Here is a 27086-nt window from a genome sequence, read left to right on the forward strand (position 1 = left end):
CAGCTCTAACGCTGGTCGTCCTCAGGTACCATCTGGTAGGTCTGTACTGCATGGAGTCATGGCAGTGACTCCATCATGGCTCTAACCAAGGTCAGATCACTTACGGGAACTGAAGCTTTGGAATATCTGTAGAGATTAAAATGCTTGCTCATTTGGACTCCAGTTAAGGAAGGAGAAATATAAAAAATTCATCTATGTACATAACGTATATACTGCATCTCCAAAAGTCTGTTTTTCCTGCTGCCATATGGGGACGTTCATTAGTGAGACTGGGTGTGATCGGTGTAAATCTCCTGTGCTTCAGTGGAAGGATCAATTGCATTTATATGATATCCCAAAGAAGCTGGTTCTAGTACAAATCAAATGCTGTCTGGGCCAAGTAGGGCCTTGCTCATTTTACAGGCTGCCTATAAACAGATGCTGTTAAGGTTTTTTTGTTTGTTTGTTGTTTTTTTCTTTTTAAATTATTCTTTCAGGAATTACTGTTACTTCTTTTGCTGTCACTATCACTTCTGTCTGCGTGAAATAAATGGAGAGGAAATACAGTCACTCTCTACAGCATTGCTCTTTTCTTGCTTTCTGCAGTACCTGCTAATTAAACGATTTGTTGGCTACATTTCCCCTCTTGTATGAAATGTATTTGTAAAATAAAACAAAAAAAAATCCAAACAAAAAACCCCAGCCTGACTGCAAAGACACAAACAGGCTGAGAGAGTCAGAGGCATGTGGCCCATTGGAGACTGCATCTTCTAGGTTACAAATTTAAGATTTTCCTTTCCCACAGGAGTGCAGCAGGTCATACCCAGTACTCGAGTTGGAGCTGGCTGACCCCAGAAAAAAAGCTGCAAGGCAGGAAGGGAGCTGAGCTGCTGGCAGACCAGCACCAGGGTTAACACTTGCGAATGATTCTCTGCCCTGTGGTAGCTCCAAAGGCTAGAACAGCTATTTCTTTTCAAGTAATTACCACCTGGTTGGAAGCCTGGTCCAGGTCCTGCCGCACACAGAGGAAGGCTTCCCACTGTGCTGGGATTTGGATCTCTTCGTCCTTTTACTGGGGAGTGCCTCTTAATGGAGCGCTCAGAAACAGGGAGGTTGATCTCCGGTTAGCAAATAGAGCAATTGCCAATTGGTGGCCATCAGGCACCTCTGAGAACAGAGCTGCGTAGGGCCAGTAAAAATTAACTCTAGCTGACAGCCACCAGCTCTGGAAAGGGTTTTTCGTAATGTTGGGGATAGCCAAGAAAGCTGGGCAGGTTGTGGCAGGTCAGCACACCAGAAATAATTATTGTTGCTTTTGTCTGAAGACTGACAATAAATGAGAAGAAGGTTTGACTTTTAAAGGGAATGTTAAAACTGAATTGAACTGCAGGCCCCTACAAATTTTGTGTTAGCACATATTTGGCAAAGCCAGAGGTTGTGACCTGAGGTCACTGCAAGCTGATGAGAGGGGAGCTTGCCTCGGGGAGCGCTTCTCTGCTCTTGCAGTTACAGAAATCCATGGGTGAGGTGAAAGGAAAGAATCAAACATGTTTATGCTTAAATCTGTGATCCTTGAGTGAAGGTTATATAAACATCTAGGAGTATAAAACTGGAGAGGAACTATGTACTTACTGAAATAGAATAGGAGCAGTTTTGTATAGAAAGGATGAGTAGTTCAAACAAACCTATATTGTCCCTAAAAATATCATCCACCCTCCTCTAAATGCTATTGCTGGGCAAGTCTCGCCTTAAAATCTTTCACGATGCATCCCCCGGCAGCACTCCTTAGGAACCTTTCCTGCCTTTCTGGAAGCACCAGCCTGTCCTTTCTGTTTTCTGCAATGGGCTAAGAGAAGAGAAGGGTTCAGGTTTTGCCTGACACCTTCATCCAACTTGAGGATATCCTTGGACATAACTGGGTTTTGAAACATTTTGATCATAAAAATTAAATGAAGGTGGGGGCTAAATCTTATTTCCCACTGTTCCTGCTCTCGCTCATCTCTGACACCGGTATTTGATGTATGTAATCAGCTGATCTGTGCTGGAAAGGTTAAAAGTGAAGGATGTTCCTGTCTGTTACAGATTAGCAAAACGTTAAAGTAGCTTTGGCCTTATGAGACTTGAGGTAAATTGGCTTAGCCCACGTAAGTGCAAACACACAGTTTGCTAGACATGTTATAGCCATGGACAGAGAAGGAGAAGTTTCTTTTGGATCAGGTTTTGCTGGACTTGAAAGGAAACTAAAGCACAGGGTAGATTTTAAACTGCATAGTGCCAAAACGTCTAGGTTTTGGCAAGTAATCTGGCAAAACCAGGTTACTTCACGGGATTTCTGTCATCCGCAGTGCAGAAATCTTGTACGACTACAAATTCTCTCAAGTTTTTCCTCAATCTTGAGCTCCCGCATATAGGATTAAGCTGAAAGCTGATTTCAGTACCAGGATCTTGCTGGCCAGGGATAACGTGGAAATCAGAGGCATGGTCATACTGCACATTTGAATCCAGTCCTTTTTCTTGCTTCCTCAGCAGCCCCATTTCTATTCCTGGCAGAGCTAGACACAGACTCTCAAAGAGAAATGCTTTATAAGATGCTTGTGATCTCTAAACCAAGGACTGTGGCTGGTTTTTCCATTGTTACTGGTTTTGTAAAGTACAAGCGTGAGTTTGCTCAGGGTGTGTTCAGTTGCTCCAGACAATGTGGACACGCGGAACCCGTCTGTCAGGATTTGGTGGTCAAATGACTGTGTCACTTGAAAGGTGGATTCTCCTGAGTTGCCGTCTGTCTCCAGACTGATCTTGCTGGGCCTTCAGCTGCAGGTGGATTGCCCCAACGCACCCCAGAAACTCGTGCTTTTTTTTCCTCAGCACATTCCTGCAGTAAGAGTCACCACTCAGCAAGAGCAACTTTTACCAATTAAGAAGCAAAAACTTAAGGAGTTAGATACAAGTGGGAAGTATGCACCTAACCAGTAGGTGCCTTCTAGGTTCAACTGATGACTTTGCTACACCAATTCCGTTTCACTCCTCCTATGGAACCCATCCTGTATACCTGCATCCTAATTTCAGTCTCCATATAATCTCTGCCACCTCCTCTGCAGTTGGATTTCCATTGGAGTTAGAGCAGTTCCAGTTAGCACAGGTTTCCTCCCATTAAGTGACTTGTGGTTTTTGGTTTGTACCTCTCTCCCGTGTTTGTCCTTTGCTCCCAGCCTCTTATGACCTTGCTTGTGGACTGTTCAGAAGGGCCGCCTTTGTTTTTTTGAGTCATTCATCAAATTAACCAATATTGATTCATCTTTTACTCTTCCACATGAAGAGGATGGGAGGAGGAGCAGGGATTTGCAGGGAACAAATGTACTAGTAATATCCTTTCAGCCTGAAAGGCATAAGAGCGCTGCCACCAGCTCCTGATGATGGGAGGCAAATTCGCAGTCAAATTGGCCTGTTACTATTATCATGGGGAAACCGAGTCAGAGACATTACAGCCAGTATTTCACCTGAGAGATCTGTCTGTCTTTTGAAAAGCCTTCATTTTGATTTAGCAGCCGAGTCGATGTCCATATCTGAATATTTTGTTTTCTCTGTCCTTACTTCATACCAAGCTGGATGATCTGAGTATAAATGCGCGGTGACTCAACTCCCAGACCTGTGCTTTGTCAGTTGTGGTGCCTCCCATCTCCAGAGATTTCATGGAAATCACCCTTCTCCACTGTGCCTCAGTTTCTCTGCTTGTAAAATGGGAGCCTGCTCAGTTTGGAGAGAGGGTGCAGAAGCAGTGAGTAACTTAAGGCTTGATGGTGAGAGAGGAAAATGTGGAGGTGGCTCCAGTTCCTGGCTGCGCAGCCTGTGTGACCTTTTCTTTTAACAGTGCCACAAGACGTGTCCCTTTGCAAAGCCCCAGAGAGCTGCGCTGCAAAGCTTTCTATCACCTGGACCCTGTGAGATCCGCTCCGTCTCCAGGCAAGATCCTCATCACTCACTGAGGTTTTAATTCCTCAGAGAGGCAGAAGAGACAATATTCAGCAGCTGGTTATTTCTTCCTTTCCCTCAGTCCCTCACACAGAGTGTCAGTTTAAAAAAAAAAATGGCAGAGAACTGGCCATTAGCAAGGAAAACAGTTTAGGGAAGAGACGAAATAAAAATGCAATCAATTATCTCTCGCCGTGCCCAGGTGTGTGGGTGCAGTCAATTTTCAAAGTCATCGAGAATTTTAGATGAGAAAAGGGAAGCTGTTCATGGCAAATTGCAAGTGTTGGGGGAAGGGGGAGGGAGAAGGAGAGAGAAAGCAGAGAGGGGAGAGAAGGAGAGATTAATTTCCCTCTTGAGTGAGAAGTGTGTTTGAGACAGACAGATGGGCTGTAAATACTCCAAACCAAGGACAGGAGCTGAGACAAGGGAGAAGCTGGTGATTGAAGTGTGACTGTGATGGAGGTAGTACATTTCCTGGCCAAGGTGACTGGTTTTGTTCTGAAAGGGGGAGATTTCTGAGATGTGGCTGCCGCACTTCACATCACCCTGGACCAGGACAGCATATTTAGACTTGATAAGTGATATCCAGGTCCCAGTGGGGTTCTCCTTAAGGGTCAGCTTCAACTGCCTGCCTTGTAAGGGAAGGCTGAAGGGGGAGAGGGGAGGGGAAGAAAGAAAGAAAAAAGGGAAGGGGGAGGGGAAGGAAGGAAGGATGGAAGAAAGAGAAGGACGCTCTTCTTTCCTCGTTAAAATTATTGAGCTGTCTACAAGTGGTGAGCGAGGGGACCATGTGACCGGCAGTTAATCACATTGCTGTGAAATGTGACTGCTGCTGATAATAGGATCTTTCCTTCAGTAGAATTTCTGTTTCAGAAGTAGTGATTTTCACAAAGAAAAGAGGTTGAGGGAGATATCATTTCAGATCTAACACACCCTGTGTACATTTTCTTTAGGGAGAAAAACCTCCTTTTTCCTTTTCCGTTCGGCGTCCCTGTTTGTATTATTATCATCATCAATTTCTCATTTTCATAGCCCAAATTCACTGAGTACAAATGTAACCCAGCTCCAGTCTGTCTGCTAGCAGATTAGTTCCCATTTAGTCATAAAGTTAACCAACCTTGTTCCAATCAATTAATCCCTAGAAGCCTTAATTTATTGATGCCCCAGTCTATGCTAGCCGTTGAAAAGATGAACATCCTGCTTCAAAATGAACTGGTCTGTCTTTCCTCCAAGATACAGGAATTACAAGAGGATGGTAGTAAATAAGCATTTAGAAATCCCTTCTGTACAATCAAAGGCAGCAGCAGCACAGAGAAGAATAAAGGGGATTTTAGCATGCATGAAAAACAGTGCAATAAATGAATGAGGCTCTCAGGACAGGAACAGCCGGGCTGTGGAGCCGCTGTGGGCTCAGCTGAGTTGGCTCCTTCTGTCATAAATTGATCTGATGTACAATAGGTGAGTCACAGGCAGGTGAAAGGGTGTTATCTAGACACCTTCCCACCTTCAGATTTTGCTTGCCAGCATCTCTTCACTCCTTTTTGGGGAGCCTGACTTACTTTCACCCTTGTTCTCTAGGTTTTTGACTGGCTTTACTGGTTAATTCAACATGAAACTTCTCCAAAGCACACTGAAATAAGTTAAGAGTCTCTCTGTTGGTTTCCTCGGCTTGTAGATCAGGTGTTGCTAAAGCAAATGTTTTAGTCAGAGCTAATTAGAGTTGATCTGGTTGCATAAAAGAGAAAAAAAATTAGCAATGAAAGCATTGAAATATTGAGGTTGTTTCCATGTTACAAGATTGGAAAGGACCTATTTTTAATTTTCTCTCCATATTTTAAATAGTAACTATTATTAATGCGTGTTCTTTCCTGAAAAGACACAAATTGGAAAGCAAAAAACATCTACAATTTTGTTGCTATTAAAAATAAAATATTTTTTAAAAAAAAAAAGCAATCAGCTCAAGTGTTTCTGGAAAAGCAAAATGTGCGGGGTGAGGTGCTCAGAAGGGCCTAAATAAAGGCCAGGTCTCAGCTCTTGTGGCCTTTCAGCAACAGGACACACTGTGGCTCCTCTGACAGCTTCGCCTTCTCTGATCAGTCCGGCATACTCTTCTGTCTGACAAATGATCTGCAAACAGACCCACATTTTCTCAGCTACATCAGCTCAAAATTACTTTGCCAAGCAATTCTTGGGTGGTTGTTCAATTGCAAGCCGTTCTTCATGGGAGCTATGTTTTGACAGGCGATCTGCTTCAAGTGGGCTCTCCTCTCCCGTGAGTTTGTTTCCTTGGCTGAACGTGGGTGAGGCACCACTTTGTGGCTGTGAGAGGTGAGACAGCAGAGCACTTATTTCTCGCAAACTCTGAGAAAAACAAACGCAAATGTAGATGGAGCAAAGGGACTTTCACCTAGAAAACCTTTATGGAAATATTTTTGATGCCCTCCTTGATCTCCTCACCAGACAATGTGTCTAGGCTGTCCCCTCTCATGCAAGAATCAGCTTGACCAAAGACAGGCATGTTCTTACGGACCAAGTGAGGAAATGGTTCCTTTTCTTGTTTCTGCTGCTGCATTTCCTTGGTGGGGTTGGAAACATCACATCCCCTTTTGCATCTTGGTTTCACCTCCCAGTGAAGGAGCCTGGAAGTCTTTCAAAGGTTTTTACTACTGACAGATAGTGGTTTATTGGTTGTTGTTACCAGCTCTTTATGCCTCGTAAGTTCTGCGTTCATTTTTGCATTTGGAAACACCGCTTAAAAGAATTTGCAGCACCAAATGTTGATTCTTGGCTTTTTACTTGAAGTTGCGCCTGTGTAGAGGAACCCTTTGGTTCCTGGTAGGCTTTCCTGGCAGGAGAGATGGGAAACTGGTCCTGAAAATGGCTGAGCCATGTTTGTCCAGTCCTGTGTCCAAGCTATGTGGGGCAGTTAACTGATCTGCTCAGCTCAGGGACAGCACCTTGCTGAGGTAGCAACCATACTGCTCCTCATACTAGGAGAAGGGTCTCTTCACTTGGAGTATATCGTATATTTTCCTTTGAACACTGGCTGGTGTCAAAGATGGGCTGTTGGAGTAGGTCAGGTTTGGTCTGACCTGGTTTGCTGTTTCTTGTGAAAGAATCATTTATTCTTGCTCTCTGTGGGTTTTTTCTAGACAGGCCAGAAATTCCCTGTCCTTTCTTTTTTTCCCATCTCTTTGTCTGCTAGAATAGCTCAGATACATTTCTCTGTTAGCTGCTTCACTCCCTGCAAAGTCATACACAGAACAAGGACCAATTTCCCGTACCTTCTTATGAAACTGAATGGTTATTCTACCAGAACACAGTCCCAAACACACTGACTCTCCCAGCCGCTGCCAGGCCCTTACAGTGTGGTCCAGCTGCCTTTCCTTCAGGTTTCCAGCACGCTCGAGCTAGGCCTAAGGGCCCTATTTGAATGCAGTTCAAGATACATAGTTCTGCCTCATTTCCAGCCTCACGGCTTCATTCTCTAACCTGTCGTCCCTCGTCTCCTGTCCCTATACCCTACAGCCCTGCAGCCCTGCTTGCATATGCTTCTTGCTTCCCCTTGATTGCTTTTTGCACTTCCTCCCTGCGCCTATACTGGTTTGTTTTCACAGGCAGTGTATTTATTGCTAGCTGGCAAACGCTAGCGCTTGGACATACATTCAATTATCTTTGAACAATTTCCTTTTACTCTGGTTTTGCTTTTTTCCCTTTCAGTTTCACTGAACACTGCCTGTATTTTCTCAGAGCTTGTTCAACTGCAATACAGTCTGCTTCTGTTCTCCCTACTTTTCTTTTGTTTTTTTTCTTTCTTTTTTTTCCTTCCACATTTTCCACGTTTTCATTAGGTTGCCTCACTAAACTCTGGTGACCATTTCTCCACTGCTGCCCTCTCCGTACATTTGCACCGAGAAGGGTCCAAGTTTAACCTCCGTGTGTTAAATGCTCCCTTCACCTGGAAGGAAATCAATGGTACAGACAGATTGGGGTTTTATCTACTCCCCCACACCAAAATGGCTTTCTTTTTGATGTACGGTAATCTCCCCATCCCTTGTGGTTTGACTCTTATCTGTTTTTCCATTAAAACTTGACTTATGCTTTACTTTTACGCCAATGCAGTGCACTGTGGAGATGATAAGGGTCACTTCTGCTTACTGTTCAGGTGAAGGTGTGTTTTTGATCTTCAGATCAGTTCTCAAGTACGTAATCTTCCCTGAGAGCTTGCCTACGCTCAGAGTTGCTGCTTTCCACTGCTTGTTCTCCCTTCCTTCTAGTTGGCAAAACATGACTGTATGTGAACCAACTCTTTCATAACATCTCTTACATTTTTGTAAGAGAGACATTTTGATTCAATATCCACAAAGAGATGGGATATTGCACGGAAGGAAAGTGCTTGTCCATCTCTGAAATTGTCCACACTGGATGACCTTGTGGAAGAGTTGCTTTGGTAAAAATCTTCGGGAGCAGGGAAATACTTGTGGCACAGAGGTACTCAAGCTATTTTTAAACAAGCTGGCTTAGGCACAGGAGAAACAGCATGAGGTGAACTGTGCAGAGACACATGATGCTGTAGTTTGAGTGCTTCTAACGATAGTTCAAGTAGCTCTGTAATACACCATGGTCCCTTTTGCGACGGCAGCATAGAGATACTGGCCTGTCACACAGCAAAGGACTCCTCACCTCTGGTGGGGCTCTCTGTACTAGCACCCCTTGATTTAAGCAAACTCTGGTCATCTGGGTGAGAACCTGTAGGAATATCTGAAAGGTGGGTTTCATGAAATTTATGAAAGAAGATGGTAGAAAGGGATCTACCACTACATGAACATGAGCCACTTGTCGAAGCTGGCCTTCTCCACAACTCCATTAGCAACATTAGCTAGTGATGGGAGCTATCACGATGGTATCTCCTTTAAATGCTCTTCTTCCACCCACCCACACCAACAGTTTGTAGGTCCTGGTGAGCACAGCCTGGTGAGAGAGGGGCCTTTAGCCTTTCTCCTGCAAGTACTTGGGTATCACTTACTTATTGGGCGTGGAGCTAATTGAAGGGTAGTTAATGCCATCAAGCATTGGGATGTATTTATATTTTTAACTACATGTAAGTGATTATCAACATTATAAATAATTACAGTCTGCCTCCCAGCCCCTCTGCTCCATTCCACCCTGCTAATTGCAACGCTTAGATCTCAATGAGCTCATTATGTTTTGTCGATATTCAGCTCTTTGGCTTGCACACTTAGTAGGGACCGGGGGGACGCAAATGGGAGCTAAAGATTGAAAATGCCAAGCTCCTAGGGATTTGAGTTAGTGATCATCACTGCTTCATCTCTATGCACAATTTATTCAGCACTCCACCTTCCCTAATAAATTATAGATCCCTCAAAGGGAAGCTTTGCCAAGGGATGGGCAATTGCCTTACTCGTGGGGGAGCCCATTCTGTGCGGTATTGAGCATCTTTGACATCTGGTCCTCACAAGATTGGATCCCTCCTGCCCTTCCCCTCCGCCCGTCTCTTCCACCCCTTTTGGGAAGCATTAACCTTTTCAATGTGATGTATGCGAAAGGGCGACAGTCAGCAGTGGCAGTTCCTAATGGATTCTGTTTGTTTGGTTGTTTGTTTGTCTGAACTGCCTGCAATGCTGTCCAGACCTCTTGGAAAAGCAAGCCAGAGTGCAACTAATATTTTAATTAGCAGCAAAAGGCAGAGAGGCTTTTAAAGAAGACAAGTGCTTGAATTCAGAAGTAAGGAGCAGATGAACGTAGGGCGGGGAACTTGGGGTTTAGTCCAGCTGCAGACAGTGGCACATAATGCCTTTAGGGAGGGGTTGAATTTTCAATCACAGGTGGGTTGTGAGATGGTTATGGTGGTCTTTTGGGGCCTGTGGGCTACAAAAGGGTGAATTTGTGCCCTTTACTTTTCCTTCTGGCAGTGCAAAAGGAGAAGAGACTTGTCATATCTGCCTTGCTAAGGACTGAGAAAAACCCCAGTGGAGACTGCTACTCTATGACAAGATCTGAACCCAAGGAACGGAATTACAGGGGCAACCCTCTGCCCACCCCTCTGTCCTCAAACAAGATCGCTTCTACTGTCCCCTCTCCTGATACCTGTTTCCCTATTTCTGTCTTAAGATAGGGAAGCCGCAGCCTCCCTGGGAGATATTTTTCTAGTGCTTCGCCAGTCTTATCACTGGAAAGTCTCCTCCAAAATTTAATCTCAATCCGTTTCATTGTAAATTAAGGCCACTGTTTCTTGTCCCATCACGAGTAGATGCAGAAAAGTTTATCCTGTTCTACAGGAGCCTTTACCTATTTGTAGACTCTCTCTCTTCACTATTCTGTGGTCCAGAGGCCACAAATCTTTTCAGGTTTTTCTCCTCAGGCTTTCTGGACTTCTGATCATCCTTTCCAAAGCTCTTAAAGTCCCCAGACAATTAAGCTGAAATCAAACCAACTTCAGGAGCAGCAGAGTCTAACTCAGCTTGGTGAGTCCACAGCCAAGTGCTGCTTCTTGCAAAAGCCTGGGACACAGCTGGGAGCTCGGCCATCCAGCTTTGCAGCGACCAGAGAGGGCTGCTCAGTGAAGAGTCAGTCAGTCTCAGCCTTCTGTGTCAGGATCCACGGCTGCAGCAAACGTCTTTTGGCACCCGTGGGTGAATATTCCCCAGGGATTCAGTGCAAACAGAGGTGTCAGAAGTGGGTCTGGGAAGGGGGAGCTCTCTCCAGGTCGTGCAGAGGCTGGTGCTGCTGTGTCACCTGAGCAGTGGATCAGCACAAATTCCCCAGGACAATACTAGAACTTGTGAAATAGGGCTCCTGGAATTATTTCTTGTTGGTGATAAGAGAGACAGAGATGAGCAACACAAGCAGACGGTGAGACGGTGGCAATAGCAAAATAGGATGTGGCCTGGAAAATATGAAGGTTTAATAGGAAAACAACTCGTATAAATGAATTGCATTTACAAAAACCAAACATACAAACAAACAGCCTCCTATACTTGTTATCTTTATCCACTGGGAGTGTTATTCAGCCCAGCCTCTCATTTTGTTCCATAGGCGCTGTGCCAGAGTATGGAGCTGTGCACAAAACAGGCCTCACCGCTATAAGGAGAGTTTGAAGGGGAAGTGGTTTTTATAGCCATAAGTGACACTCTGGGAAATTGAGAGATGCGAAGTTGCTGCTTAGGTTTCTCATAAAATCCAGGGGTTGGTGGTTAAATTATGGTCACAAGCATGTTGTTACGAAAGCCCTTTTCTCTAGGGAAAGCAGTGACTCTAAAGCTGGCCCACCAGTTAATGCTGAATCCCCTCGCAAGCACTTGCTTTGAGATGCCCCTTTTATAAATCAAGGGCCACTCCTACATTGACTGTATAGCCACGTACTTCCAGCCACTTCAGCAAAGTCGGCTGTTGTTTCAACGAGAGGAGTTGGTGGATCTCAAGTTTGGCGATGGTTTATTCCCACCTTGTCAGAGAAGTGAGGGGAAGAGAGACAGGCAGTGGAGAAGGGGAGAGCTGCAGACCTTTCAAGCATCTTTATCCGGACACAGACCCCACCGCTGCCAGCAGTCCTTCCCTGGGGGACGTGAGGTAGGAAAACAAGCCAGCTTGGGTGAGTAGCTTTTTTAGCAAGGGCTTTGTGACAGCAGTCAGAGGAGCGTTATTTGTGGCAGCGACTATATATAGCTATATTTGTGTGTATGTAGATTAAATATATATATACGTGTAGTGCCTTATCACTGCATTCCAGCTTGAATTTAAAACACAAAGGAAAAATCAAAGGTTTTAGAAAAAGCTCAATTTGTCTGGGAATGGGAATTATAATAGCAAAGAGGCAATTAATTGGGGGTGTGTGGAGATTATAGTAATATTTTACTCCCTCTTTACAAAGACAAAAATAGCATTAGTTTCTCTACCTACTAGTAATAGCTCTAATTCTCTTCTTCCCATTCACCAATGCCACTCTCGAGTGACCATCTACAGATGAGGTTTGTCCAGCTCATGTGAAGAAAGCTTTGGCCCAGCTCATGTGTGTCCCTCCTTTGGGGAGGAAAACCTCCTGGAGCAGATAGCCTGTGCTTAAATGGGGCGTTGACCCTTGAGTCTGAGTCAGTGTAGGCAGAAATGAGGTCCTGGCATTCATGAACTGATGCCCCTTCTTTCTCGTTTTACTTCATTTAAGTCTGGTTGTCCTTTAGTGCCATTCAATCCCAAGCAAAGCACCCAAAGACACCGTCATTGATTCATCCCTTAAACTGGACCCGCTCTGCCACCCCAGCCCAGCCTGGTCCTTGCAGAGAGGGCAGGTGCCCTGTCTCTGGTTTGGCCAGGCATAGTTCCCATTGCAAAACCAATCCCCAGATCTTTTTTGTGCTCTGACAGCCCTGGAAATGTGCCACTCCCAGCAGAGCTTTCTGTTGCCTGCAGCCTACACCACAGTGCCTTATTCTGAATCAATACTTGCAGATACTGGAGATAACTCAGGGAGAGAAATACATTAACGTAGCCAAAGAAACAAAGATAATGATATCTTTTCTTCCTTGTTATTTCTCACCTCCATTCTCCCACAGAATAAAATTTTCTTTTCTTACGCCCGCCCCGCCCCATCCTCCTCTGTATGATCCGCACTTAGCAGGGCTCCAGACTCTTGAATTATTTCCCACTTTTCAATAAGGCCTTAAATCTTTTTTAAAAACTGCTTGTTTTAATTGAAAAATTTCAATCAATCAATTTGCCCCTTCTCCACCCTCTCGCCTTCCTCCCCTCCCCCAAACAGACCCATTTGCAGTAAATAATCTGTAGCCAGACTTTCTGTTCTAAAGAAATAAATAATTCTGAATTTGCTGAATCCCGCCTGATCTCCCAGCTTTAAATCACTGCACTTTGCACTGAGCTCAGCTGAAATGTTGAACACACTGAAGCATGACTATTACTTGGAGACTGCAAGTGTTTTTAAAAGTACAGCCTCTGAGGCCATGGTCCTTTTTCTTAACAAGACAGTCTGAGGGAGGAGCTAAACCCGTTCCTGAGGATAAGTTGTCTCTTCCCTGCGTTTTGCCCACTACAAATGCAGATGTTGCCTTGTCTTGAAGGGACTTACCAAAGACTGATTGAAGGCAGGAGAAATCCAGGGGGTCTTTGACCAAATTGTGAAGAGGAGGCATCTTGATTGAAATCATCTAATAGCCCCTGGACTGAGTCCTTTTCTCAGATAGGTGATCTAAGACAGGTTCCAGGAGGTCCTCTGCATCTGCTCAGGCACAGGAGAGCAACTGCCCATGCTCCCAAGTACAAGTAGTTGCACTTGAAGCCAGAAGAGCCTGGGGTATCTCAGCCAGGGGAGGAAGGTCCCCCAAACCATCACGAATCTTGCAGTCACTGTCAGCATTCTGCAATTCTCTTTATCTTTCCTCTACTCAAAAACTTTGAAACCAGCTATATGCAGGTTTATATCACAAAGGAACGCAATCCTCCTATTTCTTAATTCCTCATATTTCTTACTTAATCATATTTCTTAGTTTCTTCTTTTTAGGATTGCTCTTATCAAAGCTATCAACTATGCCCTGTCCCAAAATGCAAGCTGCAGCTGAAGAGGGAAAATGCAGCACGCAACAGGCTACTGCTGCCTAGTTATGATTTATACAACTCATGAGCTTCCAACAATTTAGAGATGAAAAATGGTTTATCCACACTTTGGTGTGTTGAAACACTCTTTCTACCATTTGTCTTGAAACCGATTTTGTTTGGGCGGTGGGGAACGTTATGCGCAAAGCTGTGAGTGGAATGCCTAATGGGAACTGTCAGACATGCAGCAATGGGTGTCAGCGTGCTTCTGAGCTGAGACGTGAGGGACCAAGAGGATCCCCAAAAAGTTCAGCTCATGATTTCCCAGTGAATTTGGGGGGTTTTAGTTAGAATTGGAAATTATTGTACTGTTCTTCCATTTCCAACCAGACTGAAAACAAAACCAGTTAAGACTTAAATTTTTATGCTGTTTTTCCCTCGTGCATTTGAGAACATTCATCACTGATAGGAGAAGATTGTGAATGCTGGATTTTCACTTGGAAATTGCTTCCCCTCTCCTCATCCCTTTTCGGTATATCAGAGGGAATCAACTTTGTAATTTTCATTCACTGTGTAAAGAGCTGAAGTCAGCTAATCCACAAAAGCTCCTATACAGATTTGAAAAGTGGCTAGAATTAAACAATACAAAAGATCAGAAACGTTAAAGTCACAAGAAGAGACCCATCCTACTGTTTTCCCGATACTCTAACTAAAGATCCCTCAGACTTTAATGTGAGACTAGTAAACGGAGGCCCAAATTCATTTTGGGACAATTTGATAGAAGCTGTTATAATCAGATTTTTAAGTATGTAATTTTTAAAGTATATCAACCTACGGAGTGATGCTTGAGGCAATAGTTGCATGAACTAAAATATACTGGTGCTGAAATTCACCCTTTCTGGGTTTTTCTTTTTCAGCCGTAAGTTTGATTCTGACCTCTGCCCCTTAGATAAGGGGGTCAGCACTGCTAAGGTATTAAATAAACCATTTTCTTTTGTCATTTTATAGTTTAGGCCAGATTACCATTTACAGGAGGGCCCATTTCCATTTCCCACTGGTGTGGAGGGACTATAAGATGGATAAAATGTAACTTACACAGAGCGATGTGAAGATGGCATTAGGATAATGGAGCAGCAGTCAGAGGCATCCCTGCAAAATCATGCTCATAGTGCTGGTAAATGGCATGTGGCTTCAGAGGTAAAAATGGGCAGTGGCCCTGTTGTGTTTCTAGCGCTACTTTGGCAGTTTCTGAGACATCTCACTCCTCTCTGTTCCTGTGCTTGCCCTGAAAAGCCTGATTTTCCCTTCCCTGTCTGTGTGTCTGGAATCCCATGTTGAATTAAGTGCTGCCTTTTCACGGACACATGTGGAGGCAGCTCTGCAGTTCAGTACTGCATGCAGGTTTCCGTCGGCAGCAAAATGTGTTCAGGCTCCTTCGCTGGCGCTGCTGTGTTGCAGGAGAGTTGGGGTATCCAGGCACTCCACCACCTCCTGGGGTACCCAGACACTCCAACACCTCCCCTCTGCTCCCCGGCAGGGTCGGGGATGCTTGGCTCTATCCTGGCACTGGTTCCTGTGCAGCACCTCCACCTTCTTGCCTTTTTCTCTCTGCCTCGAGATCCCTCTGTTCCCCATGTCCAGGTGTTAGCTGGGATCTGCCTGTTTCAGTTTAGTTCATGAGATGGGCAGAAGCAATAGCTGATATTGAAATGAGTTCAAGGGAAATACTTGCGGCACAGTCCCTCTGGCAGAGATAAAACAGTGCTCTCCAAGATACCTACTCTCCAACCTCCTCTTTCAGAGGAGGAGGGAAAATTACGGGCCTCTGATTACTCAGGGAGAAGAGCGCACAACTTCCATCTTCGTAATTTCTTCCACCACAATCAAGCATTTCAGGAAAGGGCCTGAAAGCCTGAAACAGTCAGTCAGGGATCTTTCTGCCCGGTTCCTTCCCTGATAACACATCGGAGGAATAAAAATGAAGACTTGTCATTGCTGTTACGTTTCGTTTCCAAAAACATCTGCCTCACCAGGGATCAGGAACTGAGGCTGTTGGGATGGCAATACTGTTCCTGAGGAAACTCCCTTTGCTATTTCCAGGCTGGCTGTGTTCATGACAAATACTGTGAGAGGGTGTCACCAGTAATTCCCACATGGAGCCTGGTTCTTTTCCTGGAGCTATGAAAAGCCCCGTTCCGTTGGAAGTGTCCAACTCCCCCCAGAAATCATGGCCGTGAGCACCTCGCAGGCCGGCAAAACCAAGAACCTTCAACCTTCAGTGGTCGCTTGGCCAGGTCCTGCTCTCTCCAAAGTCCGTAGGGAGGACAGGGTAAGTCCTATCCCCTCCCCGCGCTCCCTTTTAGAAGCTTCCTCCTTTGCTAATGATTTTGAAATGTGTAACCAGATATACTAGAGATTGTGAACCTCGTTTCCCTGGAGTGACAGTCTCGCCAAAGGAAGCACACAGACTTGCACCCTGTTAAATGCTGGTGAAAACAGAACCCACCCCCCTGACCCCCACCGCCAAGTCTCTATATTGCCACAATTACACTTTCCTTGAAGAGGGCCCCCCAACTAGATGTGATATGGGCAGCATCTCTCATTTATCAGAGAATAGCGGCAGCCCTGTGAAACAAACCAAGTAAATAACTGGTGAAAACGGCTCCGCTAAAATAGGGGACTAGTTCTGATCAGGCCAGGCGTGATATGACACGGTGGTTTAAAGCCGTGTAATGCCATTTTCCATTAGAGCTCTTGTTCGAGTCGGGAAGGGGTTTGATCCATTGATGGAAGCTGTTATAAACAGACGAGAAAACCTCATCCATATTTCTCTTGAGATTGTACAAAGCTGACAGTATGCTAGCTGACCACAGTCATCTGGGACTCTCCCACACAAAATAACCCTCTTTTCATAAATAACGGGATTGTTGTTGTGGTGGACTGAGATTTGCTGTAGAATTCAGTTTTGTCAAACAAAGAGCTGCTTCTGGTTTTTAATTTGAGCTATTAAAAAGATTCATCTTTCTCTTTGTATCTCATTTTTCTTCCCCTCCTTCTCCCTTCCCTATTTTTTTTTTTTCTTCCCCTCTGTCTGCCTTTAGGATAACTTAAAGCTGTGTGTCTGAAACAAAAGACTTGCGTGGGTCTGGTCAGTGCTGCCTCCGGACTGAATGGTCACGATTTCAAATCCTGCTTACGACTAAACTTGGACGAATTCCACAAGCTAATAACCCAGTGCAGTGTTTCAAATTGATGGAGGTGCTGTCCTCTAGATGAGACATAAAAACAGAGATCCAATCTGCTTGGCAGAGACCCCACAGGACTTATCAAAGATGAGTGGGGGCTGCTAACTGTTTTGCCCTTGTCAAATCCTTACCACCACCACGGCTTCTCTTCCCTCTTCCAAAGCAACGACACTGGACCTTATGAAAATGAGATGGTGAACTTGAAGGAGCCATCCTTCTTCTAATTATTTAAAGCAGTTTGCAGCATCTGGCAAAAGGGGGAAAGAGCGATAATCCACTCACTTGAAAGTGGAATGACCCTGAATTTCAAAAAGCAAAACAAAAGCGAGCGAATGGTGCCACCATGCTCTGCAGCAGCGACATTATTAAATGATCAGTGAGCTATTAAAGCAGCAACATTTAGTACCTCCCCTAATGACTTGTACTGCTAACTGGTTTCCAAATTGAGATTTTTATTGCCTTCATGCACAGACAGAACAAGGCTGTGTCTGTGCTTCTAGAGGCTCCAGCTTAAGCAGACTGTCCACAATAGGATCGATGAATCTGCTCAGCGGAAAACTAGTAGGGGCTTATGAGATGCCCCACTCCTCTGTCCTCTTTTTTTACCAGGGCTGGAAGCTCTGGAGTGTGAGGCACAGTAGGGATCATAAATACGGGGGGTTTTGCAGAGAGCCCCGCACGATTCTTGAACTTCCTAACATCTGCGAAATTTGGCAGAGTTGTGCATAAACAGACCGTTATGAAATCTCCCTGAAACTGCTGATGCCATTCAAAGAGGGAATGCTGTGAGAACAGCGTTTCCAGGAGGGGCCTTGGGCACGCTGGTTTCCACTTCCAGGTAGAAATATGGAGCATGGAAGAACAACAAGTCTATGGAGGAGGAGGAAGGGAGAGGAAAGGGAATTGTGGACACTAGTGTAGGTGAAGATTCACACAGAAGTTTCCACTGTGACTCTGCCAAATTGATTTCTACTGTCTTATACAGGCTGAGCTCCTGGTATGGGAATAGCTGGGATGTGGCCTTCTGTCAAGGGCAGTTCAAGCTAAGCAGGGTGTCCCTGTGGGCAAAAGCACAGCATGTGTGATTGCAGAAGGGAAGCTGCTTAAAAAACAAACAAACCAGCCAGCAAAAGTGGGTTCTGGTTCTAGTTGCGGTTATTTATGTGCTCGTGATACAGTGCAGGCCAAAGCGAAGTCTGGGTCTTCCGTGCGCCTGAAAGAAATGCAAATGTTATTGCTTTGATTTGTCTTTCTCCATCGGTTCTGCACACGCGGGCCGCCTGCACTTGCTGAGTGAGTCAGGCCATTTCTCGCCCAAGCTAGGTAGTCACAGGGAGAGACTGTTACTGCTGTTTCTGTTTTTGTGTATCAGGTGCCTGATTTCCATGACAGAAACCGCTCATCCTTTGCGGAGGCGGCAGGCAGAGCAGTGGGGGTAGGACGGCCTGAGAGACTATATTAGAACATGCACATTTTTTATCCCGTGCTGGTTTGAGTCTCTCTCCATCAATGCCGACTTCAAGTTGTTCCCATTTTGTCACTTTCTGATGGCTGCATTTGGCACAGGTTTGCATTTCCAGTTTCTTCACAGTGTCCACCTATCCATGGGTCCCTGCTCCGCAAAATGCCTTTGCCTTTCCTGGTAATCTTAGCAAACAGGAGGTCTGGACTTTAACATTTTCTACATGTTTAGAACTGTAGAAAATTGGGGTGAAGGGCCTCTAAGGGCCCTTCTATACTTCCTTTTCCAAACTTCATGCAGGACCACAGCAGACTGTTCTTGTCTGCTATGGGTTTAACCATTTCTTGAAGACCTCTAGTCTGGAGGTTTCCAGATGTGCTAAGGCAGGTTATTGCTGTGGTTAACTGTCCTTACCTTTAGAAAGCTATTCCTGAGACCTAAGTTCAGCAACAGAACTGGATTCTTCCAGGTGAGGGTTAAGGCAGAGTCGTAAGGCACCACGTAGGAGCTCGTGTAGGCGCTTCCTTGGCTGCACCCACTCTCATCTAAGGGCTTCCTCCCCCAGGACAGCAGGTCAGGTGTTTCCGACTGTGCAAACACAAGCAATGTAGAGAGACAAAGAAAAGGGCAGCAGGGCCATTTCTGGCAGAGGAGCCTTCTGAGATTGGCACTGACAAAATGTCCTAGAGACTTTACTGAGTCCAATTACCACTTTATGTCTTTAAAGTGCCGTCTAAATGAAAGAAACTACAAGATCAAGCCATGTTAGTCTTCTCAATCCCTTAAATGTTTGACAGCCCTCTCCCCTTCTTTCTCGCTTTCTCAGACTACTTTGAACTCTTCACCTTTGCTGCTGCTTTGAGTTCGCATCTGCAGAAACCAAACTACCCTCAGCCACTCCCAAACTCCAGTAACAATACCAAAAAGCTTTCAAAGCAACGCTGCCCTCCCTGGAATTGACAAACTTTAGGCTGTCTCCAACTTTCTGAACTTTCATGCACCTACGGTTAGTCTCGTCCGTCAGCGCTGGCAGGCTGCAGGGAAGCTTACTGGGTACCGCAGCAGAGCCGTGAAACAGCCGGTGCTGTTTCACACGACCAACTACCCCTGTCCACGCAGACAACAGCCGTGACCACCAGCTGTTTGGGCTGCGCTGTACTGTTGGGCAGAAGAATACAGATGCCCGCAGCACATATGGTATTAGGATGGCAATGAGCATATTAGGATAGGCCCTCAAACAGAAGGGGATAGGTCCACGGAAGCATCCCCAGGCACAGCAGCGGGAACTGGAAAAGTGAGATCAGATCACCGGAGAGAAAAGCAGTGTCACCCTCAGCCACGACGTCAGGGCTTGACGGCAGTGCTAGCCAGAGCTGGTGGCTGGCTTTTTGCAGAACTAGAGCTAAAGACTGAGTCACATCAGTTTGATGTCCCCTTTAAATAAATAAATAAATGATAAACAGAGATCTCACAGTGATGCCTGAACCCGATGTCTCATGCGCACTTGTTTTGATGTGTCTAATGTAAGTGGGCGGGTAATAAAAGCTTCATTTAGAAGCTAGCGTCTTCACAGGCGCTGCTGGAAGCCCCTGGGATACTGCACTTCTGGAATTTTCCTCTACTGGAAACACCAGCAGATAACCATTGATAAAGCAGAACGTGCACGCATGCACACAAACCAACCCAGCGGCGGTTAGTTTTTCCTGGACTGCTGGGTGTCGGATGCAGAGGTGTACTTAGATTCCCCAGGTCACGCACCTACCTCAGCTACTGCATCAGCACTCCTGAAATGACCATTACGATGACCATTTGGGCCAGTGCCCTGGAGAAGTATGTGGTTATTGTAGCGTGGGTAGGCATCAGTTCAAAATAGGCAAATAAAGGACTCCTCGGTTCCCATAATACAGCTGTGGATAATGGCATCGACTGCATTTCTCCCAGTTGGACATCACCCTGTAGATGATAAGCAGGCGCTGCTCTGTAACAGGCAGACCTAGCGCTGACATTTCACTTGAGCAAGAGACTCACCCCATGGACATGCTGTCAATGCATTCGCAGGTTATTCAGCTTATTTTTAGGCAACTGAGTCTTCAGGAAGGTCTGGCTCCTGCGGCTTGAGAGGTCTCTGTGGCAGCTCTGATGTGCAGCACCAGCTAACCTGCTCAGGGTTAGCTGAAGGAGGAATTGTGGCTAGCGAGGAGAGAAGGGCCCCCGGAGTTACTGCTGACCTCCTTAAGGTATTCTACGGTCCCTCCAGTTCAGTGCTAAAACCACCATTCCAGGTCCTGAATATAAAACACTTAAAGAACAGTATATTCTTCCTGGACAGTGTGGTGGTCAGTGCTAAAGGTTTGGAGGGCTACAGCTTTAATCCCAACCTTGAGTTTGTACAGTGGTCCACGGCTGGTTCATGCTATGACATTGTTGACCTTCTTTCCTGGATACAAGCACAGAAATACTGCCTCTGTCCAAGCGATTTTAGGCAATTATTTTCCCCGAACACGAAAATTGCAAGGCCCCTTTGGTCTAGCGTATTACTTCATGACCACCACAGGGCTCTGCAACCAGGCACGGCGAGAACGGGAGATTGTTTCCTCCTGTCTGTGGTTTTATGCAGCGTCTGCTTGGGAAAACAAGAAGCAAACAAGATGACCCCCACTTTATCTGCTTGCGTAAGTCACTTTGCCTGAAGCCTGGGCGCTGTGGGATGGTTAATGCAAAGCTTGCTCATGCATCAAATAGCAGTAATTTACCTTTAGACTCTGCTTTTTTATTATTGTTATTTTTAATTATTTCCAAAAAAATGCTCCTTAATTAAAAACTCACAGATATGAAGCTTGGAAGAAATGTGGCCAGGACATTCTTGGATTACTACAGGCTGAACTCCTTGGTGGAGAGACCACTAGCGCCTACTCCTAAAACTCGGTAGGTCAGAAAGCAATTTCTCTTGCTTTAGCAGGGCTGCTTTTTTAATACCTTTCATGACTAAACTTCAGTGCTACTGCATTATGGCTTTACAATAAGCATGCTAGTCTAACTGTGCTTATTTTATTGAAATTCCATTCGGAAATAAGGCATTTATGATCAGGAAAGATACTTGGTTTATGCCCGAAAAAATATTCAGGGGATTTTGGAGATATCGATATCTTTCCTGAATTCTGCCTGCCTGTACACCAATCTCACACCAGTATCTTTAATGGACTTACCTTTCATTTATCTCCTGAGAGCGAGCGGATAATCAGACCCACTTTATTTTAAAAAGTTTTAATTCTGGAAGTGAAAACTTTTTTTAGTGCTTCAGGAAATTACTGGCAAGCCTGTGCTGAAGGCAGCGTTCTCCATCTTGCCTTGGACCTGCCGCAATGCTGGCAGCCACATGTCAGGTTCCTTCTGCCAGTCCCACTGGGACCCTTTACCTGGGGATCCCCTCTCACTGTAAGTCCTTACTCCAGCTTCACAACCAGTTTGGTGGATGTTTGTCTAAAAGGATGTCATTCCTTGAACAGGCAAAGCTGAGTAATAACGCGAGGAGGGGAGCAGAGCAGGAACCAGAGCTCTTGTTTCATGGGAAACACCATATTCAGAACTTGCCTCTCTTCTGAGAAAACAGCGATAATGGCTCCAAACTCAAAATTTCCAATTAAATGCATTATGGCCAATTGAAATGTTTCATTTAGGGTTCAACTCTTAACAGCACAACCAAATATAATTTCTATTTTGCAGTGGAAAAAAGAATACCAAATTGGCAAGGGAGGCAGCTGAGCCTCGAAATTCACTCCCTTCTTCTCGCCACTTTTTTCCCCCCTTAAAAAAGTACCTGCGGGAACAGTTGCTTGTTTGCAAAAGAACACTTCCTACTGAAGATTTTCTAGTGATGCATAAGATGGATGCTACAAATATCAGCCCAGACCATAGAGCAATTACTGGAGTTCCTTCTGCAGCCTTTGAAAATCCTCTTGGTGCAGCCATTCTGGCAGTTCCCTATATATGCGGTCAGAGGCAGCCTGACTGCAGTCAGTGTTTAAACGCCCTGCTTCGAGTCCATCTCCCTTTCGCTGTTCGTGATCTTGACACAACAGTTTAGGCTGGCTCAAGGAGGATTGTCAGCACTGCAGTTCTGAACGCTCTTATCTGCAGAGACCTGCAGGGTTAGCAGAGAAAAGCATCCAGCATCTTCCTCTCCTCCGGAAATTGAATGTATCGTTTCTCTCAGACTCCCAGGGGCCACAGCCTCCAAGGCTAAAAACCCACGACTATTACTGAACCTAATTACCACCTGACAGCAAAGTGCTTTTCCGTAGCATCATTCAGTTACCCCATCAAAAGGAATGTTTGTTTGCTTTCTTCATTTTAAATTAAAGAACCACTGACAGTGGTAACTGAAGCATTTTAATCTCATCAAATATCCATGTCCATCTCTATAGAGACAGCCACGCCAGCAGGGAAAGATACACATCTATAATCGGGTTGCACACAGCAAATTTCTCTCGTTCCCCCACCAGAATCTAATGGGGTGAGGGATCTTTTGTTTTGGAAGTGCTACCTCGCAGTAAAATCCTAAATACAGTAAATGTTCAGCCCAAAGCCAACAGATGTTTAAGGAATAGATTTTTAAAGATTCATGTTGTTAATTTCCTGATGGCTTTCAAATACCAGCTTTTCCCTCTAAGTAGACAAATGCCTTCTATTTGTATCCTGGGCTTTGTCACCTGGCATTTGATCAGAGCCTGTGTATATATATATAAATACATATATATATATAAAATATATAAAATGTACATCAATGAAATGAAATTGTTCTTTGAAGCTGTTAACTGCAAACCTGGCCAAAAGAAAATCTTGCAAACTGCTGGGAAACAGAAGGGAGATGACTGTGGCTTTACATATGCCTTGGCTAGGCAGTGGCGCTAGGAAAGGACTGGAATATGTAAGATGATACTAAATATCTGTGTAATCAGGACTAATTATATAGCACGGTTATTAGCTTGAAACAGGACATGTTGTGCCCACAGTTTATGAAAATGTATTAAAACATTACCAGATTCCATTGAAAGAAAGCTGCAGAGTTAATAAACGTGTAAGGGACAACTAATTGGCTGCTTTGTCCCAGCCCACTACAGGCAGAGCGATTTCTGTTTGAGGGAATTAGTGCAGCCAAAATGTGTTATAACGACAGCCCTGGAAATAGCGACGACCCGCAACACTTCTAGAACACATCTGACTGAAGGATTTTAAAGAAGGAAATGTTTATGTTGGTATCACCATGTTGCAGAGAAGGAAACTGAAGCACAGAAAGGGAGAGCGGGTGTTGAGAGTGACGAATATGGCTGGTAGCCAAATTCCGGCACCTTTCCAGAGTTTAGTCCGTGCAGCCAGGCCGTCTGATAACACCCATCCTAGAGCACAGGTAACGTGGGCAGTTCAGTGGGAACCGAATTGGGATCACCTGGAGCAAGAGGCAAGAACTGAAGCAGCAGCTCTGGTTACAGAACCAAGACTGAAGCCAGGGCTCCTCTGCTATCCCATGTGCTTGTGCAGCTTATTCCAAGAGGAAGAGGGGAGTAGCTGTACCTGTGTAAGGTGCTTATGTGCCTGTAAGTGAATCCAACTGGTTGGCTGGACCTGTCGTAAAATTCCACCTGCCCTTGTCTACAGAAGTCCCTGGGGACAATTGTCACCTGTAGATGGGGCCTTCAGTTCCTCACTGTGGAGCTGTGCCCATCACCCTCACAGGAGTCAGGCTCCACCGAGTTCCTAAGAGGCCACCATGAAAGTCAGGTTAGGGCTGAAGCCCTCAATTATTTGCTGAGCCTGTCGGGGGGGGGCAGAAGGGGTGCTCTGTTTTGTCCCTGAGTGGTTGGTTGATAGAAATGAATCTTGAATGCGTTGTTGTGGTGGTGGTGGTGGTGGTCTCTGAAGGGTTGGGGTGAGCTGGGGTGCACCCAACTCTGCACTGCGCAATCCTGTTCCCTCCCAAGAGGTCCTCACCAGCGAGAGGAGGTATTCACAGTTGCAGGCCACAGAAATGCCTCCCACCACAGCTCATCCAGCCCCTCCCAGGACCCTTCAGCCCCTTCCCTCTTGCTGAATTTATTCCAGTTTTCCCCCTGACCCCCGCCACTGTGAGCCCAGCCTATTGGCGGTGCAGCGTTTCCCACAGCCTGCAGGGGAAGGTCAGGATTTGTTTCAAACAGTAACCCCGATGTGTCCTGCAGTCCTCATCACGGGGACGCCCTGTGATCCCAAACAAACGCCCAGTTCAGAAAGAAAATGTCTGTTGTTATCAGCATGCTAACCAATTATTTTCCTGAAGGTGATGTGTCTGCCGCAAGATAGGAAAGCATCAATGACTCAGCGGGGGAGGGCAGGAAGGTTAGAATATTTTCCTACGTGAGCTAATGAATTAAAAGCCTTGCTGAAAATGCTGGACATTTTCTGGAGTGAACAAGCCGGTAGGCTTATGAATTTCTAACAGAATAAAAGAGCCCTCTGTGCTGCCTACAGAAGCTGCTGGAGAAGAGAGCGCTGCCACTTAGACATGCTTCAGAGAGGCTCAGGAAAGTCCACCCCGGACACAAAGATGTTTCTCTAAGGCTGGGTTAAGTGGGCACAGAGCAGGAGAGCGCAGTGCAGAAAGGGTGGCAATGAAGGTTCGTGCCCTTCCTCTCCTCTCGTTACTGTCCTTTTTTCAGCTGCTCGGTGACCAGCAAATCCTGCTCTCGCTGCACGCACTGGAAAGCATTTGAGTGGGGCTCCCTCTGATGCCGCCGGTGGCACAGGGAGCTCTTCCTCTTACTGAGGCTCCGTCTCTGCACTCACCTCCTTCTGCTTGTGGCACAGTAAAGGTTAAGATGGCTCGGGTCTAAAGTGAGAGATGTCCTCCACTGAAATCTTTGGTAAAAGGCGAGAAATTCGTAAGAAATGAAGAGAAAGCAGAGTACAACTGTTACAGAGAATGGTTAAGGCAGGAAAAGAGAATTTTTTGCTGAAAAATTTGCAAATGCCAGTCACCTTGCACTGCCTTAAGTCCGCCCCTTTGCACATCGGGGTTGCTCTCTTCTTTCGCTCCTGGCTGACCGATGGCGCAGCAGAGCCCTGCTCCGGCGCAGCGTCAGCAGAGGAGCTGTTGCTTCTTTAACCACTGACATTTTTTCTCTGAGAGCCACCAGTTCCATGTTCCTGATTTTCTGGACACACTGGAGTTCAAATTATAGAAGTGCTGAGCGCTTACAGCTCTGGCTGAGGTTAGGGGCGCGGGGCTTCGAAGAGATACAGCGTGGGTACCCTGAAAAATCCCACCTGGGCCTCGCTAGCGGAGCATTCTGCAACTCACGCCTGCACCGCGTTTTCCTGTAGGTAAAACCCAGGCTCTCTGCTCACAGGGGTGTTGGAAGATAAATTCCTTCCCGTGTGGGATGCTCTCAGTTGCTGCACGCACGCGAGAAAAGTCCGGGACAAGATGAATAATTCTGTCTAGGAGCAGGAATTTGATGGCATGCAGCAAATACTGCCTGGGGCCACACACTGAACAAAAAAAAAGGACAGAACAAAATATTGACTGGCCCTTCATTAATTGCCGTCTGTCCATCACACCCTGAATGAAGCAGCGGTCTCGTTGAAGAAAAAGTAGGCTGTGATGAGGTAATTAAAGCCCGCATCAGAAGGCATATCCGCCAGGAGGTTGAATTAAAATTGCTCTGACAGCCTTTATTCTGGCAATTCCTCCTTTTGCTGCTCGACTTTGCAGCCTTAATGATGATGTATGAGTTCACAGCTGCGTATCCAACAGGCTGGGTAGGCCCACGGGACTGTCCTGTCATCCTCAGAGGCGATGGGCACCATCATCTGCATCACGCTGGGTGGAACTGGGGAATGTCTTCCCGTGTATGGGCACAGTCTGATGGGAGGCACTTTTGCCAAGGACAACTCAGCCTTTCAAATTTTGAGACCCATCTTGACACTAAAGAGCTGTGTCCAGAGGTTGTGCGGTCCTACGGGCTCAGACTGACGCCATCCCAGGGATTTGCTGCTTTCTGGCATAGGCAGGGTGTGGGTCCTTGCGTCCCACTGGGTCTGGGATGTTTTTCCCAGTCCAGAGGTGCTGTCTTTCAGAAAAGAACTCCTCTCTACGCTTTTAAGATCTGCCTTCAGGATTTTTGAGGTTTCACCTACCTCTGGTAGTGCTTTCTTTGACCTGGCCGTGACCGAGATGACAGCTGAGAGTGAAGCGAGCTGGGAGCGAAGCCACCTGTCTGCTTTATGTAGATGGCTGCTTCTTGTCATTCTCTAGGGGCTCTGTTTGCTGCTATCCCCATCTCGCTTCTCCCAAACTTAAATCACTGTCTTGTCATCTTTTCCCCCACCATTTTCAGTGGTTAAGAGGAGAGCAGAGACTAATAAACAGAAAAAATAAAAAGTGGACGTCCTAGCAAGAGTTATAAATTTTGTCAGGGCAACAGTGCTCTACTCCAAATTTGGTCTCAGTGCAATTGAGATCTGAAATACTCCACAGCTTCCAGGGCACAGTAGCACTGCAATTCTACGGAAGTGAGGGAAAGAACAGTCTGGTGCCTTTTCTTTTTTTTCTCATGACTTCTCTCACATGGAAGGAGATGTTGCTGGCCATCTTCGAGCCACTCATCCCTGGGGCTCTGGTGACAGGGCACAGGTGTGTGTTAGTATAGGAAAATATAGCCCAGTTAGAAAACTGGTTTGAATGAAACGTCTGTGTGGGCCAACCAAACTACATGTTCTCCAACGTGGGCAAGCAGGCAGCTCAGATTTCAGCTGCGCATTTCAGACACTCTGAGATGCTACCATTGCTACTAACAGCAAGTTCAGTGTCTCCACATTTTTAAAATTTTTTA

The 27086-nt window shown here is 45.7% G+C and overlaps 1 protein-coding gene across 2 annotated transcripts in view; it reads left to right on the plus strand.

The window, feature by feature from the left end:
- LOC134519544 (cytosolic carboxypeptidase 6) overlaps positions 1-27086 on the plus strand; it is a 969057-nt gene that overhangs the window by 932357 nt on the left and 9614 nt on the right. For both annotated transcript variants that reach the window (XM_063343896.1, XM_063343897.1), the window contains exon 12: positions 21048-21144. In XM_063343896.1, the coding sequence (XP_063199966.1) occupies positions 21048-21144 (97 nt within the window). The remainder of the gene's footprint in view (positions 1-21047; positions 21145-27086) is intronic.

Source organism: Chroicocephalus ridibundus, chromosome 8 (assembly GCF_963924245.1).
Source record: "Chroicocephalus ridibundus chromosome 8, bChrRid1.1, whole genome shotgun sequence".
NCBI lineage: Eukaryota > Metazoa > Chordata > Aves > Charadriiformes > Laridae > Chroicocephalus > Chroicocephalus ridibundus.